Source organism: Triticum urartu, chromosome 3 (assembly GCF_003073215.2).
Source record: "Triticum urartu cultivar G1812 chromosome 3, Tu2.1, whole genome shotgun sequence".
Taxonomy (NCBI): Eukaryota; Viridiplantae; Streptophyta; class Magnoliopsida; order Poales; family Poaceae; genus Triticum; species Triticum urartu.
Genome location: NC_053024.1, coordinates 718,411,916 through 718,424,617, shown reverse-complemented (window position 1 = coordinate 718,424,617; position 12,702 = coordinate 718,411,916). Strand labels below are relative to the sequence as shown.

General features: G+C 46.4%; 1 protein-coding gene across 2 annotated transcripts; it reads left to right on the top strand.

Moving 5' to 3' along the window:
- Positions 1–6,667: 6,667 nt before the first annotated feature.
- On the top strand, positions 6,668–11,534 carry LOC125546175 (E3 ubiquitin-protein ligase RGLG3-like). 2 transcript variants are annotated; one of them, XM_048710344.1, is made up of 15 exons: positions 6,668–6,839; positions 7,300–7,353; positions 7,475–7,549; positions 7,662–7,718; positions 7,818–7,992; positions 8,488–8,572; positions 8,673–8,813; positions 8,916–9,029; positions 9,755–9,852; positions 9,934–10,007; positions 10,081–10,186; positions 10,462–10,589; positions 10,703–10,847; positions 10,943–10,999; positions 11,163–11,534. In XM_048710344.1, exons 2-15 carry the CDS (start codon positions 7,313–7,315, stop codon positions 11,301–11,303), a joined length of 1,437 nt encoding a protein of 478 aa, XP_048566301.1. In that variant the 5' UTR covers positions 6,668–6,839; positions 7,300–7,312; the 3' UTR covers positions 11,304–11,534. The 2 variants fall into 2 exon arrangements, with proteins under 2 accessions (XP_048566301.1, XP_048566302.1); XM_048710345.1 differs by lacking the exon at positions 6,668–6,839 and adding an exon at positions 6,874–7,038.
- Positions 11,535–12,702: the final 1,168 nt, after the last annotated feature.

Below are 12,702 nucleotides of genomic sequence, written 5' to 3'. Positions count from 1 at the left end.
TACACTCTTCTTTATGAATGCACACACGCACACCCTAGCACCTCCGAAAGACTGAGCCGACGTATCATCTTTAGATTTTACAAAGTCATTATAGGCGGCTCGTAGTCGATGGAAATGTATCTTTCCACTGAACGCGCATTGCCGGTAATCCTGGAATAAATCCAGAATAAATACAATCACCTGGATTTGGACCCTGGTGGGCTGGAGATACCACTGTCCTCCTAACTATCCAATCATAGGTTGGTTCGCACCGAGCAATTCTTTTACGTATGCTTAATCAATGGATGGGCAAACCTTTAACCTTCGTTAGGAAAAATAAAACAGGCAGGAGCACTTTAGAAATGTTGAGCGCCCTCGGTGTTTGGTAAATCTCGGTCACCTAAAAAATGAAAGAAGTCCACGTAACCCTCTGAGGTTTCTTGAAACGGACAATTTACCCCCCGAAGTTTAAAACCGGGTAAATAACCCCCTGATCTTTCCCAAACCAGGTGAATCATCCCCTCACATCTACTAGACTTGTTTTTCAAGCGGTTTTGGTGACTGGGCAGATTGCAGGTGCCAGGTCGGCACGGTTCCTGTCCTCCTCCGATCCTTCTGCCATTGCACGTCGCGCCCAAACCACTCGTCGACCTCATGGTAGCACCAACAAGCAGCCGGCCACGAGGGAGCCAAGCCCAGCATGGTACAAGGAGTACCTTGTGTCGCATGATGTGCTACTGTTGCGCCCACTCTGCGTGACCCCTCGCCTTTGTACTCTCGTTGAACCCGGCGAAATGGCTTCTCGAGCTCCGTCCTCATCCGTAAAAAAATTGGTGCATCAATCGGATGGCAAATTGGCAAGGCCCCTGGCTCCTAAAAGCAAGCACACGCAACTGAACCGTCGTCGCCTTAGTCGCCTCGGCAGCCCTCGCTGACCGCGTTCGCTTTGTCCTCAAGTCGACAGTAGCTCGCACCTGCACCACATACCGAGTTCGCGCTCATGCCACCTGCGGCTGGGGCTGCCGCCGGCAGCTGGCGACGTCCACCATTTTAGAGCTAATCACGATTAGAATAGTCATGTCTAGCTTGTACATGGTGGCACATACTTGATGTGTGTACGTGTGTGCTTGTCCAGGAGAGAATCGATTCAACAGCAGTATGTATGTACGTGTGTATTGTCTCCGGCGGAGCTTGCGTTCACGTGCCATCGGGGACCTCGTGCCTACCTCCTCAAGTGCACGCGGCTCACCAGCTCCTCGTGCTTCCGGCGCTCGTGCCCTGCTCGTCACCGTCGTAGACGACCTCCACTGTCCGCCTCGGAGAGCATGAGTATGACTGTACCAGCCACTGGTCACGTGGGAAGCAGCAGGAGCGCTATGGCGCAGACAGCCATAAGGATCTCTCAAACCTTGGGCGCATGCACTAGGCAGGAGAGCAGGTTCAAGGACGTTGGCCTGCCTGGTCGAGGGGTTGCCTTTCGATGCAAGACGCTGCTGGCTTCGTGCAGGCTGCACGACCTGGAGCTGGGAAGGCTCACCGCGCGCCAAGAAGATCACAAAGTTAGAAGTGTGAGACTCGGCGAGCTACATGTCGATGTCCTGTGCCATGAGTGGTACCACACTGGTTCGTGCTCGGAGTAGTATGGTCGAGGCCAGGTGCATGTCGGGAACGAGGAGCACCTCACCACGTCATCAAAACCACTTACATAACCACTCTAACCAGGGTTAGGGGGTGATTAACATGGTTTGGAAAAGTTCAGGGGGTTAGTTACCCGGTTTTAGACTTCAAGGGGTAAATTGGCCGGTTCATGAAACCTCGGGGGGTTATGTGGACTTCTTTCACCTAAAAATCACGCAGTGGAGTATAACTAGCAAAGGATCTCCCGGACAAGTTTTATATCCAAAAACAAGGCAGCGACTGCAGTTTCGGTCATGTGGGGCGATTTGGTCCAACGGAAACAAATATGTTCATGAAGAGGGCGAAGTATCAGGTGAAAATGACTATTTGGTGAAAATCTGAAAATTTCTATTGTGAACTGTTGGATCAGGAGCGGACGTCATGGATCACAGGTGAGAGTCCTAACAAAACACTTAAACGCACATTAGCAGATAACCCCCCTCTATATTAATCTTGAGGTGAACAGGGCTCGACCCTTCGTGAGATCCTGAGATCTGTTTCTTCGATCGTCTTGAGCGCCGCCGGCGCGTAACCACTGCCCTCAGCCGGCCACGGCTGGCCCTCCGACCGTCGGGATGGGCCTTTCATCCATCGCAATTCTCCCTCTGCCAACCGCGCCTCGTGCCATGGCTGCCCTTCCATCGACAGTGATGGGGCCTTCGTCGGCTGCGTGTCGCCCTCCATTGGACTTGGCTCACCCTCTTGTAGCCGGGACTCATCCTTAGGAGTACTTGTCACCGCTGCCCCTCACAATTTTGAACCCTGACGTGCCGCTGCCTCTTCATAGTCATATACAGGTAATCCAGTACATCAAATGGACAAGCATCGTAATTCACTAGATGCTTACCTAGAATGACGAGTAGGATACACTGATAAGACAGTGTTTTTGTACGCAAATTGGTTGTCACTATCTTCAGCATCATGAGAAAGCTTTGGCTGCTACAAAAGACAGACATTATTTTCACCGTTTTTGTCAAGCATAGAAATTCTTTTTTAGAAAAAAGATCACAAGCTACGCAATAGAAAGTCATAGGTCAACCAGTGTACAGAGCATGTATATTTACTATACGGAACATGGATATTTGGCGATTGTTGTTGTTCCTCAATTGATAAGAACTAATCATGCGATGTTGCATTATAGATGGAGCATGAACCTGAGCATGTCAACAATGGAGGGACCCATGATATGGAAATTCTGCCTCCTCCGATCAATTTGGAAACTTTGGTACATGAAAAAAGAGAGCTACAAGTGGCCTATTTTATGTGAGTACCATTATCACCATAATTTCACTCAAATCTCTCTAATAATCATTGACTTATATGACTACTGGGTGTTTGTAGGTATGGCATTCGAGACTATGGAAGATGTCGAGAAGTTTTACAAGGCATATGCACACAATGTTGGGTTTTCAATCAGAATTGAACAAAAAAGGGTTGTAGATAATGTGGTGGTCTGAGGCGATTTCTTTGTGGCAAAGTTGGTTTCCGAACAAATGAGGAGGAACACAAGGACTTGAAGGGAGAGAAGCGAAGAAAACATGCAAGAAAGTTAACTAGATGTGCTTGTGAGGCCATGCATGATAACTGTCAAGCATATGCAAGATGGCAAATATTGTCTTTGGATACTTTCTTTTGTTTACCTTTAGAGAAATTCAATTTTCCCTTCTAGAGAGACACAAATAGTTATTTATCTTGTGAAAGATCTGTAAGTTTTCACTGGTTTATGCACAATGTCTGCACTGAATTGTATCTTTTGTAATATGATCAGTATTTTTTCTTGTTGTTGTTAAGGTTGAGCACATAAGAATATCCTCGGATTTTGGTTCATCTCAGTATGTACTTGGGATTTTGGTTCATATCCAATGCGTATGTTGGTGCAGAACAACAACTTCATGTGTTGGATAAATTTTAAGAATGAATATTATAGTTCTTCCGGGAGCTGTACTGCTGTTACTTCTAGATGTGAATATCATAGTTCTTCTGAGAGATGTCTAGTTACTCTTCTGAGAGGAATAACTTGAAGTTGTTGCCAATTTTGTAGCCTGGGTATGCCTTGAATAACGTCTTTGTTAGATGAAGCTTGTTCCACAACTAGCACAACAATGCTAGCTGCTAGTAGGTCCTTTGCAGACTGAAATCCACCCGAACAAATCTTTCAATTATTATATATTGAATGACTGAGAAACCTGACTTTTTTTTCTTCCCATTTCAATTATCTTCAACTGAATTCATATTAAGGGCCAGTATGAATGGATTGCCCAAGATAACTCACATTGAGTGACTAGAAAAGGGCTGGAACAGAACTTCGCTTTTCTGTTTGGTCAATCACTGATTTAAAATAGCCCAGCTCAGGAAATTTATTCAACTAAATTCATACATCCAAAGATTACAGATTGCATGCCAATGCAACTTCAGAATTTGGACTACATAAGCAAGCTTACAGGCTTCACCAAAAAATACAACATTCAGATACAACTTCTGAACTAATACTAAGAAGCAAGCATTGGGCTGTAGAATCAGACAACAGGACATAATAAGTTTTGGGTCTATGTCACCGCTGCTTGAGGGCATCACGACGGCCATCATGCCACCGTTGTGCGGGGTGGTCGCCGTAGCATGAGGGGTAGCTGCGCGGCCGTAGCATCACCCGAGGCATCGAGCACCGTCATGTGTGGGCGGAGCTCCGGCGGCCGAGTCACCTGTGTGTGAGGCAGCGCCCTGACCACTAGTCGCCGTCGCCCGAAGCGTCGACGCACCGTTGCAGATGCGGGAGGGGTGGCCACCCGGCCATCGAGCCGCCCTCACCTGGAGAGAGCGCCGCCCCGTCGAGTCGCCATGGTGCGGGCGTGCGGCTAGGTTATGGAGGCGGTCAATTTTCTCATACGGGGTAACCAAATCCTGGAGTAGTTGAATAGAGAGAGGGGGTTATCTGCTAATGTGCGTTTAAGTGGATTGTTAGGACTCCCACCCGTGATCCATGACGTCCGCTCCTGATCCAACAGTTCACGATAGAAATTTCTAGATTTTCATCGAATAGTCATTTTCACCTGATACTTCGCCCATGAAGAGAGCTAATTGATGAGCTCATTTTAGCTCTGGATTTCCGACTCCAGGGAGTCCGAAGGACCAGTTTATAGGAGAAAGGTGGAAACCTGCAGAGCAGGGATGGACGCAAATTAATGTTGACGGAGCCATCTCAGTAGACCATGGAGTTACTCATTGCTGGGACGGGTGCAATTGCTAGGGACGCACCAGGAGTTCAAGCTACAACATGTGGAGAGAAGTAAATGTCGCTGCCCATATGTGAGTGCAATGGCAGCGTGTAAGGTACAGTAGATGCTAGCTTGTTTGGTTTCGATGTTATCCCTGAATTTCTGTTTGACGTTGTACAGTCAGATGCAAATCCGCCAAACACTTGAATAAATTACCTTGATGGCGGGTACCAAAAAAGAATATAACTAGTCCTGAAATTGCACCATATGATGCATACAAATTCGGTGAAAAATATATCTGACAGAAAAAAAACTTGGGTGAAATATAGTATAGGCGCAGGCGAGTACTAGACGCAGGTGCGCCGGCCTAAAGTTGGGCCGGTCACACCCTGAACGTCCGATACGCTGCATCATAGCCGTCTGATCAGGGGATCCCTTCTTCCTCAACTCCCTCTTTTCCTGGCTTTGTCCCCAAATCACGTGAGCGCGTGCAGGACAAAAATGAGACGGCGTCGCTCGTTGGATCGCCGCCACTCACAGTGGCGAGGCCGCACGTTGTCTCCCGCAACGGTGCTCGCCAAGGAACCTCCCCTGCTCTCAATTTATGTTGCAGATCCCGTTGTCGATTGGTTGCAACTTCCCCCTCGACCAGTGGCAACTCCTGCCGTCGATGCTCTATGGTTGTAGCACTTCGGTGCGTCTCCCCCGCCCTCGCGGTCTGCATGAGTTTTCATGAACAACGGCCAACAGTCACACCATGAAACGGATGTAACAAAAGAACATGTTGGTCGTAGCAAAAAGCAACGGCGGTTGCAACAAAAACACTGTCGGAGTCGCAGCTCATCATGAATGGACGTAGCAAATAAAATTGCCAGTCATAGCAAAAATTGACGACAATTGCAGCAAAATCATCATCATCGCCGTGAATGGCTGTAGCAAAATAATTCACCGGATGTAGCAAAAATCCACGATGGTTGCAACAAAAGAAAAATCATCACCACCGTAGCGGGGCCGCAACTCGGCCATGGATGAATGTAGCAAAAAATTCCCGCCGGTTGTAGAAAAATCCGACGGCATTGGCAGGAAAAAATCGTCGTTTCCGTTTGGTTGCAGTTCACTGCCAGAGTAGCAAAACATAAAACAGCGACGAAACCAGTAGTCGTTGGTTCCAGCAAAAAAGGTTTATCGGTTGTAGCATCCCTCATAACCGGATGTAGCGTCTCATGCGGCGGTTGCAGCAATCAATAAAGAAAAGGTGAAGCTTTGTAGAGGCACATCCACGGTGACCGATGTCCCCAGCGCGTCAAGGCCACCACAAAGATGACTCAAAAAAAGATGCCGCCCCCCGTGGCAGCGGTACAGGTGCGTCGTCTCCAGCACCGGCGTACATCCCTCGTCGTCTTGGACGGAATCAGGCTGGCGCGTGCTCAGGAGGAGAAGGCGATGGCGTGGGAGGGAAGACGACCGATGGAAGTGTGGTGGAGGTTCACGTGCGAAGCGATTGGGTTTGACCCCTTTCGGAACGCACGCACGGCCGTGTGATCCTGTGGGATTCAACGCCGGACCGCCTGTCGGCTATAAACGTTTCCCGTATGCAGGCGCAAGTATTTAGGGAAAATGCTCACATTCTAAAAAGTGACGGGAGATGTTGGCTTGGGAGCGTGACCGAGACTTGAGGAATTTCCGGACGACCGATAAAACAAAACGAGTATATACTATAGTAATAAAAAATAAAAAATAAAGAAAAAGGAAAGAAGTGAAGGTCGCCGCCGCTGCCAGGCTGCCACCGTGCGCTGTGCTGGCTGCGCAACGCGGATCGAAATAGCCGCCCGCCCGCACCCACGGGAAACTGCCGCTCGTTTGGCGTCTCTAGCCATCAAACAGCAACCCAAGCCCAAAGCCGGGGCCTCCGCCTCCGCGCGCCGTCGTCTCTTCCTTCCTTCCCCGCTCGCCGTCGCCGTCGCCGCAGCGGTACGTACGTACGCACGCACGCACGCACGCCGCCGCTCCCCGTCCCTCCTCGGCGGCGGGGGATCGGCCCTCGCTCTGGTGGTGGTGGGCGCGATCAGGGGTTCCGCTCCGCCCGATCTGGCCTGACGGCAGCGAGCGCCGATTGATTGATTGATTGATACATCGATGCCGTCCCTCATCTGACCCTTACTAGTTACTAGTACTAGTTCTGTACATGCTCTGTTTGTGTTCGGTCTTATTTTATCACTGTATTTTATCTATCGGGAGAGATCTGGATCCCACACCGCCCCCGTCGCTGTCCTTGTTAGAGCAAGCTAGAGCAAGCTGCCACTGCCACCCACCAAATCTCTCGCAAACCTGCAGAAATCATCTCTTCCACACATTTTTATTTTCTGCATGCATGCTGCGTTCATCCCAGGGTCGCTGACGCTTACGCGAAATTCATCTTGTGCTTCTGCAGATCGTCGACGACAATGTGGGGCTGGGGCAAACAGGAAAAGGCTCGTGACACCCGGTAAATTCCCCGGAAACCGAGAGAAATCATTCTTCACAACCATTTATTTTTTGTTTTTGCATAGTGCCGCGTCGATCCAGGGTTGCTGACGCGTAGGTGAAATCCCCGTGTGGTTCTGCAGATCGTCGTCGACAATGTGGGGCTGGGGTGAAGAGGAAGAGGAAGAGGAAGAGGCTCATGACGAGCATGCCACCCGGTAAATTTCTCGGAAACCGCGAGAAATCATTTTTCCCAACAATGTTTTTTTTTGGCATAGTGCGTTCACCCAGGGCCGCTGACGCTTAGGCGAAATTCCTGTTGTTCTGCAGGTCGTCGCCGACGATGTGGGATGAAGAGGAGGAGACTGATGACGAGCATGACACCCGGTAAATTTCTAGGAAACCGAGAGAAATCATTTTTATTTCTTGCACATTGCGTTGATCCACGGTTGCTGACGCTCACGCGGAATTCGTGTGGTTCTGCAGATCGCCGCCGACATCGTGGGACGAAAATACTGATGACGAGGACGTTCCTTCCGAGAGTTCCGAGGACGTTCCTTCTGGGAGTTCCGACGACGTTCCTTCCGGGAGTTCCGAGGAAGTTCCCTCCGGGAGCTCCGAGGAAGGGGAGCCCATGTACAATTACAGCACGGTGGATGAGGTGAGTCACAAGCAGACATTGTCCCAGTATGGTCACTCTGTTTCCTCATGCCTATCAAGTGTAGATACATTTCTCTGCTACTTATATGTACACTCTTTGCTCTGAATCCTACCGCTGTTTGTTGAGCATAAGTTACTTCAGCGAAAAGTCAGACAGAGGCGGTCACCCAGCTTATTCTAGTGTCCGCTTGGTTAAAACCTCAGCGTGTTGCTCAAATTCTGCGTCCCTGTTATTCAATCTTCGACGCGGTCTTCTTGATAAACGTTGCGAAATGTCATATCCTGGCAGGGTATAAAATGTTTTAACCTGTATGCTACATGCCCTAATCTGCATAACGTTAACTGTTTCTCCGAGCCACACATTTACCTTCTGTTTAAAATATTTTCAGCTACTTTATCTCCATTTTAAAATTGTAAGTAAATAAAATCGTATCCACATCATGTTGTCGTGCACTTGCATTCTCTAGACATTTGGTACTAATTTGGATATATGAAGGTCATTACTGCACTGAGAGAAGCTGGGCTTGAATCATCAAATCTGATTTTTGGCATTGACTTCACCAAAAGCAACGATTGGTCAGGTAATGTTACTTCTGTATCACTGTCACCGTCAGATCTGCCGTTTTACCCAACAGGGTCCCTGTCGTTTAACTGAATAAGTATCCTGCTGGATTTCTGTAGGTAAGCATTCCTTCGGAGGAGAATCTCTGCATGCCATTAGCCGCACCCCAAATCCATATGAGCAAGCCATTTCTATTATTGGGCGAACACTATCACCTTTTGATGATGATAACTTGATACCATGCTTTGGATTTGGTGATGGTAAGTATTGGCTCACTGTGTTTTCCTTTTCTATTTTAACTTTCTTTCAAGGAAATTTTGTACTTCTTCTGTGACTTGATGAAATGTAATTCAAACCTGTAGTTTCTACATGTGATCATTCCGTCTTCAGCTTTTACGAAGATTACCGTCCTTGTTGTGGTTTTGAGGAGGTTCTTGACAGATACAAACAAATGATTCCATATTTGGAGCTTTCAGGTAATGAAGGCTTATTCCCCTTTTTTCATTCAGTAGAGATTCTGGGATTGTAAAACCATAACAAATCTGAGTTTTATCTGTCTCAGTAACTTTGACACTGGAGACAGTCTTTTTCTAATCGATGAACTGTTTTTACGACAAGTTATGTTTTTAGGTAGCCATATAGTGCTGTGCTCTGTTTCCTTGCTTCAACTTATTTGATGACGTGCACGCCAGACCTGCTGACCCCTCCCTGCATTGATGGATAGCTAGCCGTACAGTTTTCTGTTTCTTGTTTCATTTATTCCAGGCCTCCTTTTGTTTAATTTTGTTGGCTTTTCCTTGCTTTGTGTTCATTTGGTCGCCTGTACAGGTTGCGTCATCTTATACTTCCTCCTAATACAAAATAACACACATTCTGTTGCTTATTTGAGAAAAAAAAACTTATTTGATAATGTTCCCAGATTACCCTAGGATAGCACACTGCAAATAGTTCTATGTAGTGCATCTTTAAGTTTCTGACATCACTTGTTGATAAGGTTTATATCCTTGCGATTGTTGCATCATGATTACACACATTATTTTGACAAAGACAAAAGGTATTTGCAGTATAACTCATGTATTGTGTTTTGACTGAATAATTTTGTATCTATGACCCCGTCTCTGTTTAGGGGCAGCAGAATACTTCACCAGCAATACTTAAATCTTTTGTTTCATCCATAATTTGGTTGAGCTGGTCACTGTAGGACCAACTTCTTTTGCACCTCTTATCTACGCGGCGATTTCAGTTGTTGAAAACAGTAACTACCAACATCATGTCCTCGTCATCATAGCTGATGGGCAGGTAATGTGTTCATTGTAGCAGTAAATTCTTCAATGGAACTTCATCCCTTTTGCGTGAGTCTCACTTGAGCAAAAGTTGCAGGCAACCACCTCAAATTCTTACAGCATCGTAAGTCCACAAGAAGAGGCAACTATACAAGCACTTATTGATGCTAGGTAAATGCAGTTCATCTATTGTTATTCGACTTGGTGTTGTTGTATTACTAACTAAAGCCTTTTTGTTTGCTAGCTTCTATCCTCTTTCAATTGTGATGGTGGGAGTGGGCGATGGACCATGGGATGAAATGCAGCCTGCTGATGAATGTATTCCTAGCAGGGCTTTTTACAATTTCCAGGTGATTTAACAATACTATTATGTTGCTTCAGTTCCAAATTCTTTTGTTGTGCCCCACACAGAAAAAAGTGCTGCCTTCAATGCTAATGATTCTAGCTGTGTTTCTTGGACTTGATGATGTGGGAAGGCTGATGATTCCAATAAGAAATAAAATAACACATTTTGTTGAGATTAATTTACTTTGTGCCGTTGCCTTCTGATTAGAAGAATTTCAGATTTGTGTTGCATTCATATATCTATTGATGCAGTTATAACCTTGTTGATAAACTACTGCAGTTTGTGAACTTTACTGACATCATGTCAACAAGCAAGGATATGGAGAAGAAGGAGGCTGCATTTGCCTTTGCAGCTCTGATGGAAATACCCACTCAATACAAAGCGGCCCAAGGCCTCCTACCTCCAGAGTACTCGCTCTTCTTCATTCTTGGCGTCCCTGCATTAGTTATCCTTGGCATCCTTGTCATATTCTCATTTGCCGGCGTCATACTTATTGTCTTATCCTAAACTAATCTCTCAGGTGGCACGAAGAAATGGCTGACCCTTGGATGATCCTTCCGCCACCAATTGAAGTCCTTGAACGTGATGATGCTGTTGCAGCTACCTATGCTCCAGCCGCAATCTTCCAGTTAACCGACGTTGGCAATGACGCTTTGGATGAACAGGTTGGTACCTTCAGGCTAGTAGTAAGTCCGCACCATATTCATTTTTTTTTACAGTCATGGCCTCTTATTAGACTCTGTTTTTGTAAAACTTGTAGGTATGCCCCATCTGCTTAAGGAATCCGAAGGACATGGCTTTCCAGTGCGGTCATCTGGTAAGCCTCTCTAGCGCCGGACAAACTCGACTTGTGAACTTACAATGAAACCCCGACTTTACTATGAACAAACACGGCTAAATTCAGATACAATGAAGTAGTAGCTCTTTTCTTGGATGAGTGCCTGATCTAACCTCCTTTGCCCTTCTTTTTCTGTCCGAAGACATGCAGGGAATGCGGCCCAACATTATCGACCTGCCCCGTGTGCCGTGTCCCGATCACGCATGAGGCTCTTCTCGTAAGGAGGGCGCGGCCTTCTGAAGCGGAGGATCCGCCGTTCCATCCAATTTGGTATCAGGAGTAATTAAGGAGCAAGAGGTTGGAAAGACAATCCGGTCAAAAAAAAGGTTGAAAAGACAAAGATACATGAATAGAACTTTACTTTATATATGTCCGGAACCAACTATGTTTCAGACTTCCAGTGACCTGTTGATTGCACCGTTTATTACTGTCATCATGTACAAAGTTGCAGTGGTAGTTAACTGTGTTTTTTCTGGTAAAACCTGAATGGAATACCAGCAATTGTGTTACAGTATGATCTGCATGACTCTTATCTTCATACCGCCGACCTGATACTTCCACCATTAAGGATGCAAAGCGGGCAACCCGCGAAGCATTCTTGTGTGTTTGCACAAAGTCAACCTAGTGTAATCCCTCCCTTGCCATTCGCATAAGGTTGACTTTCAGCATGCTCACATTCGGGTTCCGCTTGCATAGCTACTTGCCACGTAGCATACTATTGTTTCTTATGAAAAATCATGGAAGACGAACGGACTGGTAATACAACAGACTACCGAAAGGCTAAAATTTGACATCGGAATTTTAGGCATGTCAAATCAAACATTTTTCATGGCAATTTATATTGGCGCCAAGATGGCAAATTTAGTTCGAAGCACGGTGTTTTTTGACAAAAATATGAACTAAGGCAGATTTGTCATGCTCAACTAAACTTGTCATCCTCGACGAACACAACTTGCCATGAAAAACGTTTGTTTTACCATGCCAAAAAATCCGACTTTCACTGGATATACCGGTCCAAAAAATATGGGTTGCAGAACTAGGGTTGTCAATTCACTAAAGACTATTATTGACACATAGTCAGTGCAGCGAGTTGAAATACTTTGTGCGCTGACAGGGGCTTCATATTCGTTGTCCGATTCGGCGAACCCAAAACCAAAATAGAGCCCTGTTCGTCGTGCTCTTGGTATCGTCCTCGCGCGTCACTCCGCCCTCTGCCCCACAAGGCACTGAGAGGAGCAACTCAACGTTCTTCCCTAGAAAGGAAGGAAGACTCCCAACCGTCTAGGGTTTCTCCGACAAGCCATTTTCATTATTGTGCGAATGCTATCACCTTCTGATGATGATGATGACTTTGTTGAATGAAAAATGAGAGAAACGAATGATCGAACAAACACTTATTTCATTGATCTTTGAACTATATATACAAGATGAAGAGACACCTAGAAAAGGCGCCAGTTATAGTTTTGAGAGAGGGAAAGGATGCGTCTGTACACGGCGTCGGTTCGGTGTTGGACACACCAGTTAGACCAATGACGGTTCACTAATTAGCACATATTAATTAGTAAACCCCATGTGGTAATTCTATTTCTAACACTCCCCCTTGTACAACACCGCTTCTTGAATAATCTATCATTCAAGACTTCTTGTATATACGATGTTCATCTTGAGAAATCTTGTGTATG

What these genes read in the sequence shown, in the direction of transcription:
- LOC125546175 (XM_048710344.1), top strand. Translation starts at nt 7,313, where the DNA reads ATGTGGGGCTGGGGCAAACAGGAAAAGGCTCGTGACACCCG. An exon ending in ATTACAGCACGGTGGATGAG is followed by an intron (nt 7,993 to 8,487) that starts GTGAGTCACAAG and finishes GGATATATGAAG; the next exon opens with GTCATTACTGCACTGAGAGA. An exon ending in ATGACGCTTTGGATGAACAG is followed by an intron (nt 10,848 to 10,942) that starts GTTGGTACCTTC and finishes TAAAACTTGTAG; the next exon opens with GTATGCCCCATCTGCTTAAG.